The 16,638-nt window shown below is 39.5% G+C and overlaps 1 protein-coding gene and 1 pseudogene across 6 annotated transcripts in view; one reads left to right on the top strand and one right to left on the bottom strand.

Annotated features, from left to right (window-relative positions):
* The window catches only part of SRGAP1 (SLIT-ROBO Rho GTPase activating protein 1), a 279,251-nt gene that overhangs the window by 111,729 nt on the left and 150,884 nt on the right, over positions 1–16,638 (bottom strand). For all 6 annotated transcript variants that reach the window (XR_008300303.1, XM_027071346.2, XM_027071345.2 and 3 more), the window contains exon 4: positions 3,544–3,606. Coding sequence is in view for 5 of the 6 variants with exons in the window: in XM_027071346.2 (XP_026927147.1) it covers positions 3,544–3,606 (63 nt within the window). In the remaining variant the exon portion in view is untranslated. The remainder of the gene's footprint in view (positions 1–3,543; positions 3,607–16,638) is intronic.
* On the top strand, positions 1,885–2,419 carry LOC106981351 (actin-related protein 2/3 complex subunit 3-like; annotated as a pseudogene).

Below are 16,638 nucleotides of genomic sequence, written 5' to 3'. Positions count from 1 at the left end.
ACCACTAAGGTTGACTGTAATTTCAAGTTAAGCTGGTATAAAGAGGTTAAGGTACTTCTCAAAATTTTTTTGACGCCCAGGGAATATCAAGAAATGAAAAAAAGGGAGGAGTGAAGATTTGTCTGAAAAGGCACTTAAACAGCAACCTCAGTTTCTTAAGGCTATGTATTTTATACTTGTCGCTTCACTAATCATTATTATACCATCAGTTGTACAAAATTCCATGCACGATGCAACTCAGAAGGTCATCTGTGCATGACCAGTCAGTGGCTGCACAAGGACCCTCAACCACATTCTCCCCAATTCCTGGCCCACTGTACAAACACTCCTCACCTTTTCTTTATCAATGTAAACTGAGGATGTATAATGAATAGATTTTATCAGAACAAGACAGAAATTGTGTATCTGAATTTAAAGTGCAGGAGAGACCAAACATCCTTCTTCTTTTATAGTAAACACTGTGGGTGTGTATGTGTGTGTGTGCGCGTGTGTAAGTAATGTGAAGGTCTTTTCCTATGGAACAAGACCTCTGATCTTGGATGAGCATGCTCTCGGCTTAAGATAAAATTTTTTCACAAGAGTTCAAAGTGATCTACAGACTACCTAATTAAAACCTCATCTCCTCTACCCCTTAGGTCCTTAACTGACTTTGAGAGGTTAAACGACCCTGACAGGGTCATTCAAACTCCAATGGTCTTTTCTAGAACCTGGCTCCTTCAGGCTTTCAGACTGACAATGATGAGAGTTTTGAGGAGTCAGCTTACTTGATTCATCTACACAGAGTCTGATAAATGTCTAAGTACATTTGACAGTCTGAGCCCAGGAGAAATTTCACCATACACATCCTTCACGGAGAAAAAAATTTTCACAGCATTCTACTGGTTTTCCTCCTATTCAACAATTAAGCTTGTCTTTGCCATGGTTGCTTTGATTAGTACTACTAGTTTCACACCATCATCAGCAGGCACCTGTCTATGATGTGACAACCAGCAGATTTATTTTTTAAAGTATTAGAGAATGATTTATATTTCTAGGTAAAACAACATCCAAGCAATGGGAACCACAAGGAAAGTGTCATAAAGCTCTCATCTTAAAACAGTTCAATGAAAGATGATACAGAGTTTCTTCTTTGGATAGTTCAGAGGCATGATGCTCACAAACCTTTTAAACTCTAAATCTAAATTCTGAATTCTAAATCTAGAAATGGTTGGCTAACTTAGGTTACCAGAAATTAACAAATCACACAAAGCGTGGGCTAATAAATGGCCTTTATCATCAAAAACTCCCTTTAATTAGGAATTTGTTAGAGGATATGACCTTATAAAGAGGCTTTGGCAAGCAAAGTTAAATGTTCCTTAAGGAGGAACTAACAAATAGAAATTGTCAATTTAATTCCTAAGTACAGGGGTAGCAAATGTGCTATTAAAAATACAAATTTATCACACATGTACAAAAAAATTGGAAAGCGAATTTTATAAGACTATCACTTACTTTATAAAAGCTTGAAACTACAGTGTCTTTCAATTAGCAAGTATCAATGGAGCATTAAAAACAATTTACAAAATTGTATTTCACACACATGGCTTTTTAAGAACAAATGGAACCTGTAAATCAAGAAACATGTTAATAATGTTTCAGGTTTGATTTGCCTATAAATAAAAATTCAAATAATCTTGTGCAAAAATGCAAATATCTATAGCTAGAACAAATATTATTCACTTCTCATTATGTGATTCTCTCTTATAAAATAAAAACTCATCGACTTCCTCCAGAAGGAATTTTTATTTAATAATGAAAGATCATTGCCCATGTGGGCCACCGGACCAGCAGCTTTGCGTTCTAAACCCAATCTCCTCATCTAGCTTGAAGCCCAGCACCGCCAAGATGCTGGCTTACCACTCTTCCCTCATGGACCCTGACACCAAACTCATTGGGAACACGGCACTGTTGCCTGTTAGAAGTCAGTTCAAATGACCTGCCCCTGGAGACACAAATGATACAGAATTTGTGGATGAAGCCATCTATGACTTCAAGGCCAAGGTGTTTCTCAAGAATGAATGAATGAATGAATTCATTAAGAATGAAGCTGATAGAACCTTGATATATACAATCTCTACATTTCTGAGTGTCTAAAGAAACTCCAAAAATGCAACTCCAAAGGCCAAGATGAGAAAGTAATGTATCTGCTGGGAATCACTAATTTCCCCATTCTTGGAGAGCCCGATTTTCCACTTAATGCAATTTATGCCAAATCTGCAAACAAACAGGAAGATGAGGTGATGAGGGGCCTACTTATAGCAGCCGAGACAAGAGACTGGGCTGAGACTTTGTGAGAAAGTTTTTGATCCTCAGCACGTGGTGGACTTGCTTTGTGAAGAGACAATTTATGAACAAGAGTCTTTCAGGACCTGAAGAGTAAAAGGAGCCTGGGAAGACCCAGTTTTTCCACAGCCTTGGGCAGCATTTTACAGCAAGAGGTACACGGTAATTTGCCTTTATTTCATAAAGTTTTATACAGAAGACAGAAGAGAGCATGTCTTCACTCGAAGAGCTCTTTATCAAGAATTTGGGTAGGGGAGGGAAGAATGAATTGCCAAAGGGTGATTTGAAATTTTCTGTGGTATTAAGCTGGTGCTTAATAAGAACAGGTAATAATAAAGGAACTTCTAATATTCCATGTAAGAAAAAATGATCATTAAGCGTAAAAAATTTTACACAGACATAGGACTAACTCCAACTTGCAACCTCATTGTTTTTTTTTTAAATAAAATAGCTTTAAATTATTTAATTTCTTATGATTATATACAGTAACCTGAATAAAATTTAAATTCAAAAAAGGAAATTATTGCCAAGAAGGAAAACCGATACCTCCCCAAAAGTAATTTTAATATATTAGGTCATTAACCAAACAATTTAACTGAAATGGGAATAAAAATTAAAGTAACAGAATAAAAGCAACTCTAAATTGCTCAAATCCTGGAATGGCTAATGCAAGAATGGTAACAATTTGGGATGCCTCAGGGGCTCGGTCGGTGAAGCGTTCGACTCAAGTCATGATCTCATCGTTCTTGGGAGAAAGCCCTATGTTGGATTCTGTGCTGACAGCATGCAGCCTGCTTGGGATTCTCCTTCCCTCTCTCTCTGCCCCTCCTCCACTCACACTCACGAGTTCTCTCTCAAAATAAATAAATGGGCATTTTAAAAAAATGGCAACAATTTAAATCAAAATATTCTGGCATTAAATATACGTATAGATCACATATAATCCAACTAGTTACAAACATAATCTTACAGGGACATCTAAACTCTAGTTTCTTAAAGTGTGCTAACTGCATATGCATATTTACTTGAACACAGTCTCCCCAATGGAGAGAGTAGCATAAGACCGTAGTAGTGTGCATCTATCCACTTGGATCAACATTTCAACCAGAGAAGCATCCATCAACACCCTAGCTTGGAATGAATTCGAATCAGAGCACTGTTTCCGCAAACCAAAATTCCCAAGCAAAGATTCTTTCAAAAGAAGAAAGATTATGTGCTTACCGTATAGAGTTCATTAAGAACCTTCATCAAATCCTCATGAAGCTGGAATGCAATCTCTTTGCTCTACAATTAAGAAAAAATTAAGAATCTTTAAAAATGTAACAGAAACTTGTTTCCAAATTATTTACATCTTAAAAAGTCTACTGACTGAAAATAAAACAATGTATATAATACAAGAGAAGGCCAGCATAGCCCTAATATAAGAAACAGTTTTGACCAAACTGCCCTTTCTTTTCAATTAAAGTATAGTTGACACACAATGTTACATTACTTTTAGGTGTACAATATAGTGATTCAACACCTCTAAAGGTTATGCTATGCTCACCACAAGTGCAGCCGCCATCTGTCACCTCACAATGCTATTACAACACCACTGACTACATTCCCTATTTGTATCTTTCATTCCCCACAACTTATTCATTCCATAACTGGAAGCCGGTATCTCCCACTCACCTTCACCCATTTTGCCCATCTCCTTCCTGTCTCCCAGGTGGCAACCACCAGTTTGTTCTCTGTATTTATGGGTCCATTTCTGCTTTTTGTTTGATTCTTTTGCTTCTTAGATTCCAGATACAAGTGAAATCATAAGGTACGTGTCTTTCTTTGTCTGACTTAATTTACTTCGCATAACACTCTCTTGGTCCATCCATATTGTTGCAAATAGCAAGATCTGATCCTTTTTATGGTTTAGTAATATTCCAGCACGCACGCACACACACACACACACACACACACACACACACACACACACACACACCCCACATCTTTACCCATTCATCTATCAATGGACACTTGGGTTGCTTCCGCATCTTGGCTACTGTAAATGATGCTACGATAAACACAGAGGTGCGTATGTCTTTTCAAATGAGTGTTTTCATTTTCTTTGGGCAAATAACCAGTAGTGGAATTACCAGATCATATGATAATTCTATTTTTAATTTTTTGTAAGGTTTTAGTTTTAAGTAATCTCTACATGCCACGTGGGGCTCTAACTCATGACCCCAAGATCAAGAGTTGCATGCACCACCTACTGAGTCAGCCAGGTGCCCCTCCACTTTTAATATTTTGAGGAACCTCCACATTGCTTTCCTCATTAGCTACACCAATTAGTATTTCCACCAACAGTGCACACCTTCTTCCACATCTTGTTAACAGTTGTTATTGTCTTTTTGATTCTAGTTAAATGGCCTTTCTAAGTACTGGGTGTGTGCACCAATTGTCACCATAGGCTGGACAGAGGCAAATAAGTAGAGAGTCTGAATGGCTCTTGTAAACCATCTGAATCAGACTTTATCAAGACGAGAGAGGAAAAAGTAAGCCGGGTGAAGCATCGTGCTTGCTCAGAAGTTGAGTTGCAAAACTAACATCACTAAAAAAGATGAGTTCCAGCATCCTATCTGACGGAGATGTCACAGAGAAATCTTGCAGTGTGAGTCCCAAAAAGCTAAGTTAGAAATCAAAACAGAAATTAACTCTCCCTTTCCAAGGGAACTATGTGACTAACTACAGTTTTAGCGTTAAGAAAGCATTTTCAGGGGGTGCCTAAGTGGCTCAGTTGGTTGAGCGTCCGACTGTGTCAAGTCATGTCTGTCAGTTGGTGGGTTCAAGCCCTGCATCAGGCTTTGTGGACAGCTCAGAGCCTGGAGCCTGCTTTGGATTCTCTGTCTCCTTCTCTCTCTGCCCCTCCCCTGCTCATGCTCTCTCTCTCTCTCTCAAAAATAAATATTAAAAAATTAAAAAAAAAATAAAAGAAAGCATTTTCAAAGCAGTGCAATGGTAAGGCCACTTACAGTCCATATACCTTTGCTTCTGCATTTTTTAGGTTTTTATTTGAATTCTAGTTAGTTAACATACAGTGTAATATTAGTTTCAGGTGTACAATTCAGTGAATGATTCAACACTTCCATACATCACCCTGTGCTCATCTGCATTTATTATTTTCATGACAATGAAAAAGAGTTCTCCTTTTCCACTCAATTGGTAAATAATCAGCATTTAAAATAGTCTTCCCTAGGCTAATTCTAAGAGTTTGATATAGGAGTTTTTGAATCTTTTTTTTCCCCAGCAAAATCTACAAGCTATTTTAAAGGCATTCATGTATCCAAATTACTTTTCTTCCTGTTTTGAGTTCATTATGTAGTCTGCTACAGAGAATGGAAAAAAACGTAGTGTGGCTTAACCTACAGTTTGAATCAAGAACGACCACACCCACTGGATCATTTATGTGTCTCCCACTGGAGTGCTAGCATCAGGGGTAAGGGCCACATCTTTATCAGCTCTGTGACTCTGCTGTCCTGCACGGTGCTTGGCAACCAGGCTAGAACTAGGGGGAGGCAGAGGAGGCACCAACGGTTTGGTATTTAAGGTGACACTCCCTCCCCCACTAGACCAGGTCCTGCTGGGGCACATGGGAAGCTTCCAATGCACGCTTGCTAAATAAATCTGTAAAGAAGCTGAAATACTGCGTCTGAGTAAGAGCTGAATTAGTTACCACATCTGCTGAAGGTTGGCCACTGAGGAGAGGATGGAAAGGAAAGGCCCACAGGCCACTTGTAAGGAAATATTAGGACTTAGATGAAATACAGCCCATCTGCAAATGCAAGGTCACTGGGTCAGGCTTCCCTCAAAAAAGGCCAAATGTGATGAAGCAAAATCTCCAAAAGATAAAACAGTGTGGGAAGATGACATCAGAGCAGTACCTGAACTTGGAGAAATGCAAATTCATTAGCAGCCTTTGTCACTAGGTCTTTTTACGTGATACAGTACTGCTGTTTATCGAGCTCTGCCAGCTTCTAAAATCTTTAAATTGGAGTTAGAGACTTTATGTTTTGCTGTGTCCCTGATATGTGAAGAGGTGGGTTAAGAGTCACTCAAGAGTGAAAGGCAAGCCACAAGTGAGCAAATGAAGCCACCTGAAACTCGTTTTATTTTCCCCAAGTCTTGGTTATTCTGACTTGTATACATTACAGTGGAATCTCCTAGGACTTCAGTTTGGTATTATTTTAATATCAAATTTCACTCGAGAATCTGGGTCACTGATTCAGAACCCTCTAATGGGATCAAAGGCCACCAACAGACTCTGCTCAGCTGACCACATTTCAGGTAGGAGGTCCAAAAAATAAAGTATTTCTTGGCAAAGGCTCAGGACAATAACAACAGAAAGTCCCTTCGGTCTGATTGGCCCTGAACAAGAATATTTAGAATCAGATTAAAGACTGAAATTTGGGGTGATAGGAGTCCTCCCAAGCTATCCTAGGTCATGTATCTTAGAACAAGCAAGAAGGTTCTTTGTGTATTTCACATTTTACAAGATTTCAGGTGGTGAGGTGGAAGAAATCTGGCATCACAAGATGTGCTCTCCCAAGCATACTCTTACATTTCTCTTTCACCTTTTCCCAGAGGCCCTGAAATATGAAAAATTTGTCCGAGAGGTAGTATTGCATAACACTTAAAAGCAAGGGCTCTGGAGTCAGAACACCTGGGTCTTAAGTTTCAAAGACTTTGGATTCCCTTGAGCCTCAGTTTCCAGATCTGTAAAAGGAATATAGTCATTGCACCTATCTCATAGGGTTGATGAGAGCATTAATCAGATGGCACACACATTGCATTAAGAACGATATCTAACACACAGTAAACACTCCTTAAATATTACAATTATTTCTTTCCCAGACACTATTTGTAATGGCAACTTCCTTAAGCGTAAAGGCCACGTCATATTTCTCCTTCTTTTGGTCTCTAAGGAGACTTGCTGCATTGACTTTCATGTAGAAAGAGCTGGGCAGACACTGGTTGATTTGATTTTGATGTCCCTCTGCCGTGGTTATTAGATCCCTCCAAATGGCACCTCATTTGGAAGGGTCCCAAGTATTGTGCTCCAGCCATACTCCCTTCCCCATACGTACGTTAAGTAACCTTACCTTTCCGTATTCCATTTTCATGGAAGTCCTACTACTAGTAATACGCGATGAATTAATAAAACATCTGCTAATGGGGTGTCTGGGTGGCGCAGGTGATTAAGTATCTGACTCTTGACTTCAGCTCAGGTCATGATCTTGCAGTTTGTGAGTCTGAGCCCCGTGTCGGGCTCTGTGCTGACAGCGCAGAGACTACTTGGGATTCTCTCTCTCTTTCTGCCCCTCACCCACTCATGTCCTGTCTCTCTCAAAATAATTAAACTTAAAAAAATGTAATGTGTGCTAGGTACCACCCCTTCCCCCAAAATAAAACATCCACTGGCAAATGGACATTTCCTCAAGCTAACATGAAAAGATATATACAAATCATGAAAGAGGCCCTTAAGGATCCTGGTTCCCATGGGGAATTTTAGATTTTTATCAAAAGTTGGCGGGGAGTGTCTTTCAGGTCGGTAAACCCCTGGCTATACCCATGACACATCACTAAAGTTGCTACCTGTTGGTTTTAAATCTTCACGGTCTAGTAAATAACTTCAAAATTAACTACTGTCTTCCCACCGTGACTTCTTTAGTCAGCAAAGATGGTTAAAGAACTGGACTGTGCTCCGAAGCCCGAGTTCATGTGACTAATGAGTGCAGCATGGATACATGGGCTGGATGCAACATCAAGTCCTTGTCTTGAGTGCTGGGGTCATGGTGCTTGTGCTTGTGGCATGTTAACAGTGATTGGATCACCTCATGTTAGCCCCACTTCAACTTTAAGCATGTCTCCAAATTATTATACAAACAGTGAATAACAATCCTTTCTTCAAAATACTACCCTGGACCCCAAAAGAAATAATCTTAAGCCGCCTGCTGCGGCACACAGTTAGTGCAGTGGCAATGTTAGACTAATGAACTGAAACCCTCCAATTAGAAAATACCTGGATTTTCAAAGCCCATAAAAATTCAATAGGTTAAATATGCCTCTGGTTTCTTTTTCATTAGAAATGTGAAAACAATGAAGCAGACCCTTGATCCTTGAACAAGAACTACTAGGAAAAATGATACCTCAGTATTAAGAAAAGCAACCAGTGTTCCCTTACAAGAGGAAAGAATGACTTTATATAAAAGGATATACATTTGAAATCACGTATTTTCTACGTTACTTGAGATTGGTGGATTAAAATTACTTTTGCACAGGGCAGGGGAGTCGCTTCATCTGCTTCAGGTACGAAGTTGGGAACATGAAGAATTGGTTCCCACCCCCCACCCCACCCCCCCCATTAATACGAGTCTATGTAAGTTCCAGTGATGGTAAAACTTCCCATACATTACAACGAAACCCTGATATTCTTACCCAAGGGGATGGAAAATGGTTACAGCTTCAATACAGTTGACATTTACTGACTGTCTCTGAGTAGAATACCTGAATGTCTCTGATGTGTGTCTCTGTGAGTAGAATATCAAGCCTATTTCTTTTCTGTTTGTCACTTTGATGTTTCAGATACATCAAACATAAGTTCAAACCATCCCAAAGTGGTTACCTTTTTCCATATAAAAATTGAGTATACTGAAGAATATTAAAAAATAGACAACAGAGGTACACACCTACCACCATAATTTCATTTCCTTCAAGTTTATTTCTCTAAACATAGGTCTGCAGTGTAATCGTTCTGTAATAATGAAGTATCTTTTTCTACTCTTTTTTCCAATTACCATACACTTCACCATGTACTTACATACTTGAGAACCATCATTATTGGATTCATAATAACTACCCAGTGAATATATATTAACCATTCTTCTATTATGGTTGCCAATATTTCCACTATTTTTCACTAATCATTCCATCATTTATTTACTTATTCATTCAATTTCACCAATCTGCTTTAAGCACTCTGAACTATTATCACAAATGCTGGTCTAAGGGCATAGCTTGCATTTTACATTGTTTCCTTAAGATCAATTCCCAGACATGAAATTAGTAGGATAAAAGTATTGACACTTCTAAGCCTCTTGATACATACGAGAATATTATTTTCTAAAAAGGTTCTGATGAATTAATAGTTCTTTCAGGGCAACAGTGTCACTCAAGTCAGAATCTGGGGTTCATCCAGGATTCATTTCATCTCTCTAAAGGAGAAGTCACCAATCCTATCTATCCTGGCTGATCTATTCTTCTGCATGCCATCAGAATTAAAAAAAAAAAAAAAACTAGTTATGTCCTTTCTCTGATTAAAGCCTTCCAAAGGCTTGCTATGTACTTGCAGGATAGAGTTCAAAATTCTTCAATTTCTCATAACCTCCTCTGCCTAACTAGTCTACTTCGCCTTCCACAAATTTCAAACTACATCCTTCAGCCTGGCCATAAACTGCCACCTCACGTGTCCTGCTTTCAATCACGTCCCCGTACTTTTCCCAGGCTGGCCCCTCTGCCAGGACTCTCCTTCCTTTTTGTACCTGATAGAGTCCTATCTGCTACTTTGAAAACTTTCTTGTAACTTTGTCTTGTCTCCCAAAGAAAGAAATTATGTCCCGCCTTCTCTGTTATTTCAGAATACATTTTTCACCACTCCCAGGCAGTATAATTTAGTGGTTAAGAGTTCATACTCTAAAATCAAACTGCCTATTTTCAAATGTGTTATAGTCTGTGTGTAAATAAAGTAATTTTGTGAGACCTCAGTTTTTCCAATGACAAAATGGAGACACAAGTACTCTCTATGTTAAGAGTTTTATTGCAATGGTCCTTATTAATACTTAACACAAAACGCGGCATACGGTGAGTGGTAAGCTGATGCTACCCAACTAATATTACACCTATCACATTTCTTTCTCTCCTCAGAGTTTCTTTGAGAACAGAGACTATGTGCTCCAGGACATGCTTGGGTGCCTGGCACTCCATAGGTTCTAGATACGCATTTTTTGAATGGGCCCAGACCTGAGTGAATAAAGCACGACTTCTGCCCTCCACAGCTTAAAATCTCACGGAAGAGCCAGACATGCCCAAACAGCTTTCTATGCAGAGCACTGTAATCAGCACTACACTGTGTGGTCCCTGGCCAGGATCTCTATTCCTGGAGGCCTGCAGCCTTGCTCCCTGGAAACTCCCAGAAATGAGAGAGAGAAGGGCAGCACAAAGAGCATAATTAATACAACCACAGGTGAATACACTGAGCGATCTATCAAGTGATCTATGTGGTTGGATTAAATGACCAATTCAGAGGGCTTCTGGGCTCACACAGAGGTATTTTTAAAGTAAATCTATTGTGATGACCAGAATCCTGACCTTATGCTGAGTCAGAGTGGGAATAAGAGAGAAAGAGGAAAACCAGATTAAATATTTAATAAGAAGGTTTTAAATGTTTTTAGTGTCTCATGCTTGGTGAGTTTTAGATATAAATTTTGGTTAAAAGGGTCAAGCCATATTTCCACAATATGTGTGCTTTTAAGTTTCCAAAGCTCATGTTCATATGTATTTACAATAATAGATTCTCTTGAGTCACGAAAACTCTGAAGACAGAGGCAACAGCATCCTGTGAAACACCTAATGCAGAAAGTTGGGATGGTCTTAATGTCCTGAACCAAGCTTCTGGATAACATTTATGGTGTTTCTCTACATTCCCTTCTATCCATTAAGCAACATGGTTTTGTATTTATGACAATGCACAACTAAGTATGAGTGCATGGAATCAGCCTCATTCCTGAGAAAATCAATCAGTGTTCTCTGAGACAAAACTCCATGCCATTAGAAAATGTGGGAAAATAAGAATCATAGACGTATAGGAGAAAGAACTTCATCGTGGAACATGACAAAACTGAATCTTAAAGGAAGTATCTGGAACATCTCCCAAAATACTAACAAATTGCTAGGCAAATGTGGCATTTGCCATCCAGGTGAAAAAGGCCTGCTATTGCTATGTTGAGCCCATATGCTGATAACTTGAAAGGTGCAAAGTTGGGGCGCCTGGAAGGCTCAGTCGGTTGAGGTTCAACTTTGGTTCAGGTCATGATCTCATGATTCGTGGATTTGGGCCCCACATCGGGCTTGCTGCTTTCTACCCAGAGCCCACTTCGAATCCTCTGTCCCCCCTCTCTCTGCTCCTCCCCTGCTTGCGTTCTCTCAAAAATAAATAAAAACATTAAAAAAAATTGGAAGATGCCAAGTCATGTATGCCAAAGTCACTTATAACCTCCCAGGTATAAACGCACCAGAACAGACATGTGAAGTAACCCAAGACTGAAATTTAAAATCCTACAGGGAATAAAAGAGATGTGACAACTATTTTCATTTTCAGCTTGCATTTCCTTAACTCTTCAAGAAACACAGTTTTTCGTGCTAGGGTTATTTCTCTACTCAAAATGGTGATAAATTAGACACACCTTTTCAGTGTCACTAAATGAATAATCACTCAGGCATAAGTCCTCAGTAGCTGATATAAACAAACCCACCCAATTAAAATCAGAATGTGTTATGAAAGTTTGGTTCAGACTGTAATATAATTAACTTTTTTAAAATGTAAGAAATGTACTTCCAGACCATTTTTTCTTTTTAAAAATGTTTATCTTTGAGAGAGAGACAGGGACAGAGAGACAGAGAGACAGAGAGAGAGAGAGAGACAGACAGACAGACAGACAGACAGAATGAGCGGGGAGAGGGGCAGAGAGAGAGGGAGACATACAATCCGAAAGCAGGCTCCAGGCTCTGAGCTGTCAGCACAGAGCCCGATGTGGGTGGGGCTTGAACTCAGGAACCACAGGATCATGACCTGAGCCCAAGCTGGACGCTCAACTGACTAAACCACCTAGGTGCCCCTCCAGACCATTTTTCAATATGCTGCTTTACAAAAATTTACTAACTCAAACTTTATTAACATTTCTTATTGTTAGCATAATAACAGATATCCTATAGTACATGAACCTGAGTCTACAAATTTCTCACTGAAGCCAACTGTCTTTCTCTCCTATGGCAAATGTGGTGTGCAGGGATCCTAAGCCACACTGCCTCTCTGTGTGACCAAAAGCTTATGTCTATGACACAGTTGGCCAGGTTATGAGCATATTCTGTGGTGAAGAAAACTAGACCACACTGTGTAGAGAACCCATGATCTTAGTCTTAATAGCACTGTGGTAAGAAAAATCCAGACTATTTACAAAAATAAATCAATTAAGTAGATTTGCTCATTTATAAGTAATCTATTGAATTAGTAAGCAAAAGGTCGAGATTCTCTGATACTAATAAAAAGTTCAATCATTCTTGTACTCACTCATTCATTCTATGAGTTTTTATGAGTGCCTTCTAAGTGCCAAGGTTAGAAACACAGCCTTACAGTTTAGCGAGACAGATAAACACAATTTCAATCCAATCTGACTTATGCTTAGTCAAACAATCTAAACCAAGTAAAATCTCTATATACAGCTCTTGAAGCAAACTCAAAATTTAATAAACTAATCAATCTTCAAGAATTTAACCTAAATCATAAATCAGGGCTGCTTGGGTGGCTTAGTCGGTTGAGTGTCTGCTTCCTGATTTCAGATCAGGTCATGATTCCAGGGTTGTGGGACTGAGCCGTGGGCCAGGTTCCGCACTAAGTGCGGAAGCCTTCTTGGGATTCTCTCTCTCCCCTATTAATACCTTTCACTTCTCTGAACTGTTTGCTCATCTGTACAATGGAGAATATTACAATATCCAGTTGACTCTTGAACAACATGGGTTTGAGCTACCCGGGTCCACCTACACGCAGGGTTTGTTAAAAATAAGTATGGTACAGCAAGTGCATTTTCTTTTCCACGTGACTTATTTTTTAAAATATTTCTTAAAATATTTATTTTTGAAAGAATAAAATGGGCAAAGGAGGAACTGAAGCAGGCTCTGTGCTGACAGCAGTGAACCTGATGTGGGGCTCGAAATCACGAGGTCATGACTTGAGCCAAAGTCGGAAGCTCAACCAACTGAACCACCCAGGCACCCCTTATGACTTTTTAAGTAATATTTTCTTTTCTCTAGCTCACTTTATTGTAAGAATACACTATATAATACATATAACATATGTATTAATTGACTGTTTATGTTATCAGTAAGGCTTCTGGTCAACAGTAGACAATAGTTAAGTTTTTTTTTTTTTTTTAATTTCTTATTTGAGAGAGAGAGAGATAGAGAGAGGGAGGGAGGGGCAGAGCCAGAGACAGAGCCAGAGAATCCCAAAGCAGGCTCCACAACATCACCGCAGAGCCCTATGCGGGGCTTGAATTCCCAAACTGTGAGATCATGACCTGAGCCAAAATCAAGAGTCAGAGCCAGGTGCCCCTGTTAGTAGTTAAGTTTTAGGGGAGTCAGAAGGTATAAGCAGATTTGCAACTGTGCAGGAGGTTGGCACCCCAACCCTCACATTGTTCAACGGTCAACTGTGTACTCCTTAGGGTTATTACAAGGATTAAATTGTTAGGTGCGTAACAGAGTATCTGGCACATTCTAAGAACTCCATGAATATAGGCTCTGTCATGATGCTATTATCAGCTCAAGGTCATTCCTTGTTTCATTTCATGAAGTCATCCTCCATTTTCTGAAATGCTGATGCAACAGTGTATTCATACTGACTTTCAACTCCGTATGTCTCAGATGGTCCCTTCAACATATTTCAAGACTTTCTAGAATACTTCAATTTTGTTTGAGGTACTACAGCAGGAAGGATAAAGTCCATTCCAAAGCCACAACAAAGCAAAACTCTTAACTGTAAGCTCCCCCTTGCTGACTTCAGACTGTAGTAACTGCTAGATAGTCCTCCTTAGATTAAGGAACCTGTCTCCACCTACGTTCTATCAATTGGTCTTAACTCCTGTAGACTTAGAGAGCTAGACAATGCAAACCAACTTCTATACGACAGGTCTTCAAATATGTGAAGACAGCTACTCTCCTAGGGAAAGCTGACTTTCTTTGTACTAAGTATCCCCAGTGTCTTTATTCCTTACATGACACAGTTTAAGGATATGAGAGCACATTCTCCTTGCCACGCCCCCATCGTTGCCTTGCAGCTAGTAGTACCATAGAGATTCTTTCTTTATATTTCAAGGAGTGGAGGCTAAAATACTGAAAGGATTATCAAGAAGTAACACACACCTCCCAGTGACTTGCAATCACCCCGTTCTGTGGAGACAGTCCAAACCCATGTCTACGTGGTTACAATAAGCCCAGGAATCCTGGAATCATTGTTAGATTCTTTTTCTTTTCCAACAGGGTAAAGAGGCATCAGTTAAAAGAGTAGAAGCCTTAAGAAAATCTGACTAGGACAGATCTTTTGTAAAACCACCACCACCACAAAGCATTTAGTTAATTCTCAATCTATATAAATGCAAGCTTTATGAAGACAGTAGAAATATGGAACTACTCTCTGGTCATAATTCACGAAACAGAAAAAATTACCAGCCAGATTACTATGCAATAGCTTTCTCACTAGTTTCCTTAAGACCAGTTTGTTCTCATTTCAATTGACTCTTCGTAGTGCTTTCAACAAACAAAGCTGACTATGTCATATCCCTGATTAAAAAGCTCTCTTGGCTTCTTTAGTTGCTTAAATGACCACCTACCAATTCCTCAAACAGAAAATTCTTGCACTCCCACCCCTGCACCCCCACCAAATATGCCTTTCTAAATCTCAGCCAGCTGTTACCCCATTATGTATGCTTCACCATCCTACAGACTACATTCCTGACCTTGGCCATCTGTATAACTGATGGGAGTTTTAGGTCGAGGCAAAAAGGAGGTCCTAACCTATCTTCACAGCTCACTGCTGTTAGACAGGTAGACAGGGCCACCAGGAATCCCACCTACCATCATCTTCCCCTACAGCCATTTCCTAGATACATGCTAGGCTTGATCAGAATCCCAGGACCTTGTCCTTTACTGTTCTCTCTGTATAAAAGAATACACTTCCCCTAATTCTTCTGTAAAACCCAAGTTTAAGACGATGATCAAATGCCACTTCAAAGACTCTGTGGAGCCTTTCTCCATTTTCTTTTAATCTGTTTTTAATGTTTATTTATTTTTGACAGAGACAGAGCGTGAGCGGGCGAGGGGCAGAAAGAGAGGCAGACACAGAATCTGAAGCAGGCTCCAGGCTCTGAGCTGTCAGCACAGAGCCCGACGTGGGGCTCGAACTCATGGACTAGGAGATCATGACCTGAGCCGAAGTTGGATGCTCAACCAACTGAGCCACCCAGGCGCTCCCATTTTCCTAGGCAGTATGTCTTACAATCCCCCCTGTGCTATGGTAGTTTTAGGTTCTTTCTCTGTAAGAGCAGTTACTGGTTTGTAACGTAATTTTTATCTCTACACTTCCTTTCCTTATTAGGTTATAAGCTCCTTTGGGGTACTGAGGATTTGGGCCTTATTCCCTTTTGTAATCTCAAAATGCACCCTTGTGCCTGTCACATAATGATAATACATGTTTGTTGAATGAATAACAGAATGCCCACTTTGTTTTGAAAAGGAAGCTGATTTCAGTAAAGTTTCAGAAAAAATGAAGAGAAAGAAACGTGAAAGTTACAATGGATTTGTTATGATTATTTTCAGTGGAATTATAAGACCTTGACACATAATAAAATATTATTTTATTAGACCCCTGCAATCTCCATCTTAAGAGCTAAAGAGATGAAATTTTTGTGGGCATGTTTATTCAAGCCAGTGCACGAAGCCAAATAGGAGTCTTGTTCACTTAAAACTATCAAAGTTTAAAAAGTAAAATGGCGCACGTATTTATTTACTATCAATTATTAACCATTACTGTTTTTTTCAATGTAAATAGTTCATATATTCAGTTGCAAAATTTATTATTTTCATAACTTTCTAAGGTTCATCTGACAATGTATTTAAGTTGGTAAAATATCTGCTTGTCTCTAACTACTTTTCTAATAATTTTTTCCTTTCAGATTTTAAATATTTTTTAGTGTTTATTTTTGAGAGAGAGAGAGAGAGAGAGAGAGAGAGAGAGAGAGGGAGAGGGAGGGAGAGAGGGACAGAGAGAGAGAGCACAAGCAGGGGAGGGGCAGAGAAGGAGGGAGACACAGAATCTGAGGCAGGCTCCAGGCTTTGAGCTGTCAGCACAGAGCCCGACACGGGGCTTGAACTCATGAACCATGGGATCATGACCTGAGTTGAAGTAGGCTGCTTAACTGACTGAGCCACCCAGGCACTCCCTTTGATTCA

This window comes from Acinonyx jubatus, chromosome B4 (assembly GCF_027475565.1).
Source record: "Acinonyx jubatus isolate Ajub_Pintada_27869175 chromosome B4, VMU_Ajub_asm_v1.0, whole genome shotgun sequence".
NCBI lineage: Eukaryota > Metazoa > Chordata > Mammalia > Carnivora > Felidae > Acinonyx > Acinonyx jubatus.
This window is presented reverse-complemented; position numbering and strand designations above follow the sequence as displayed.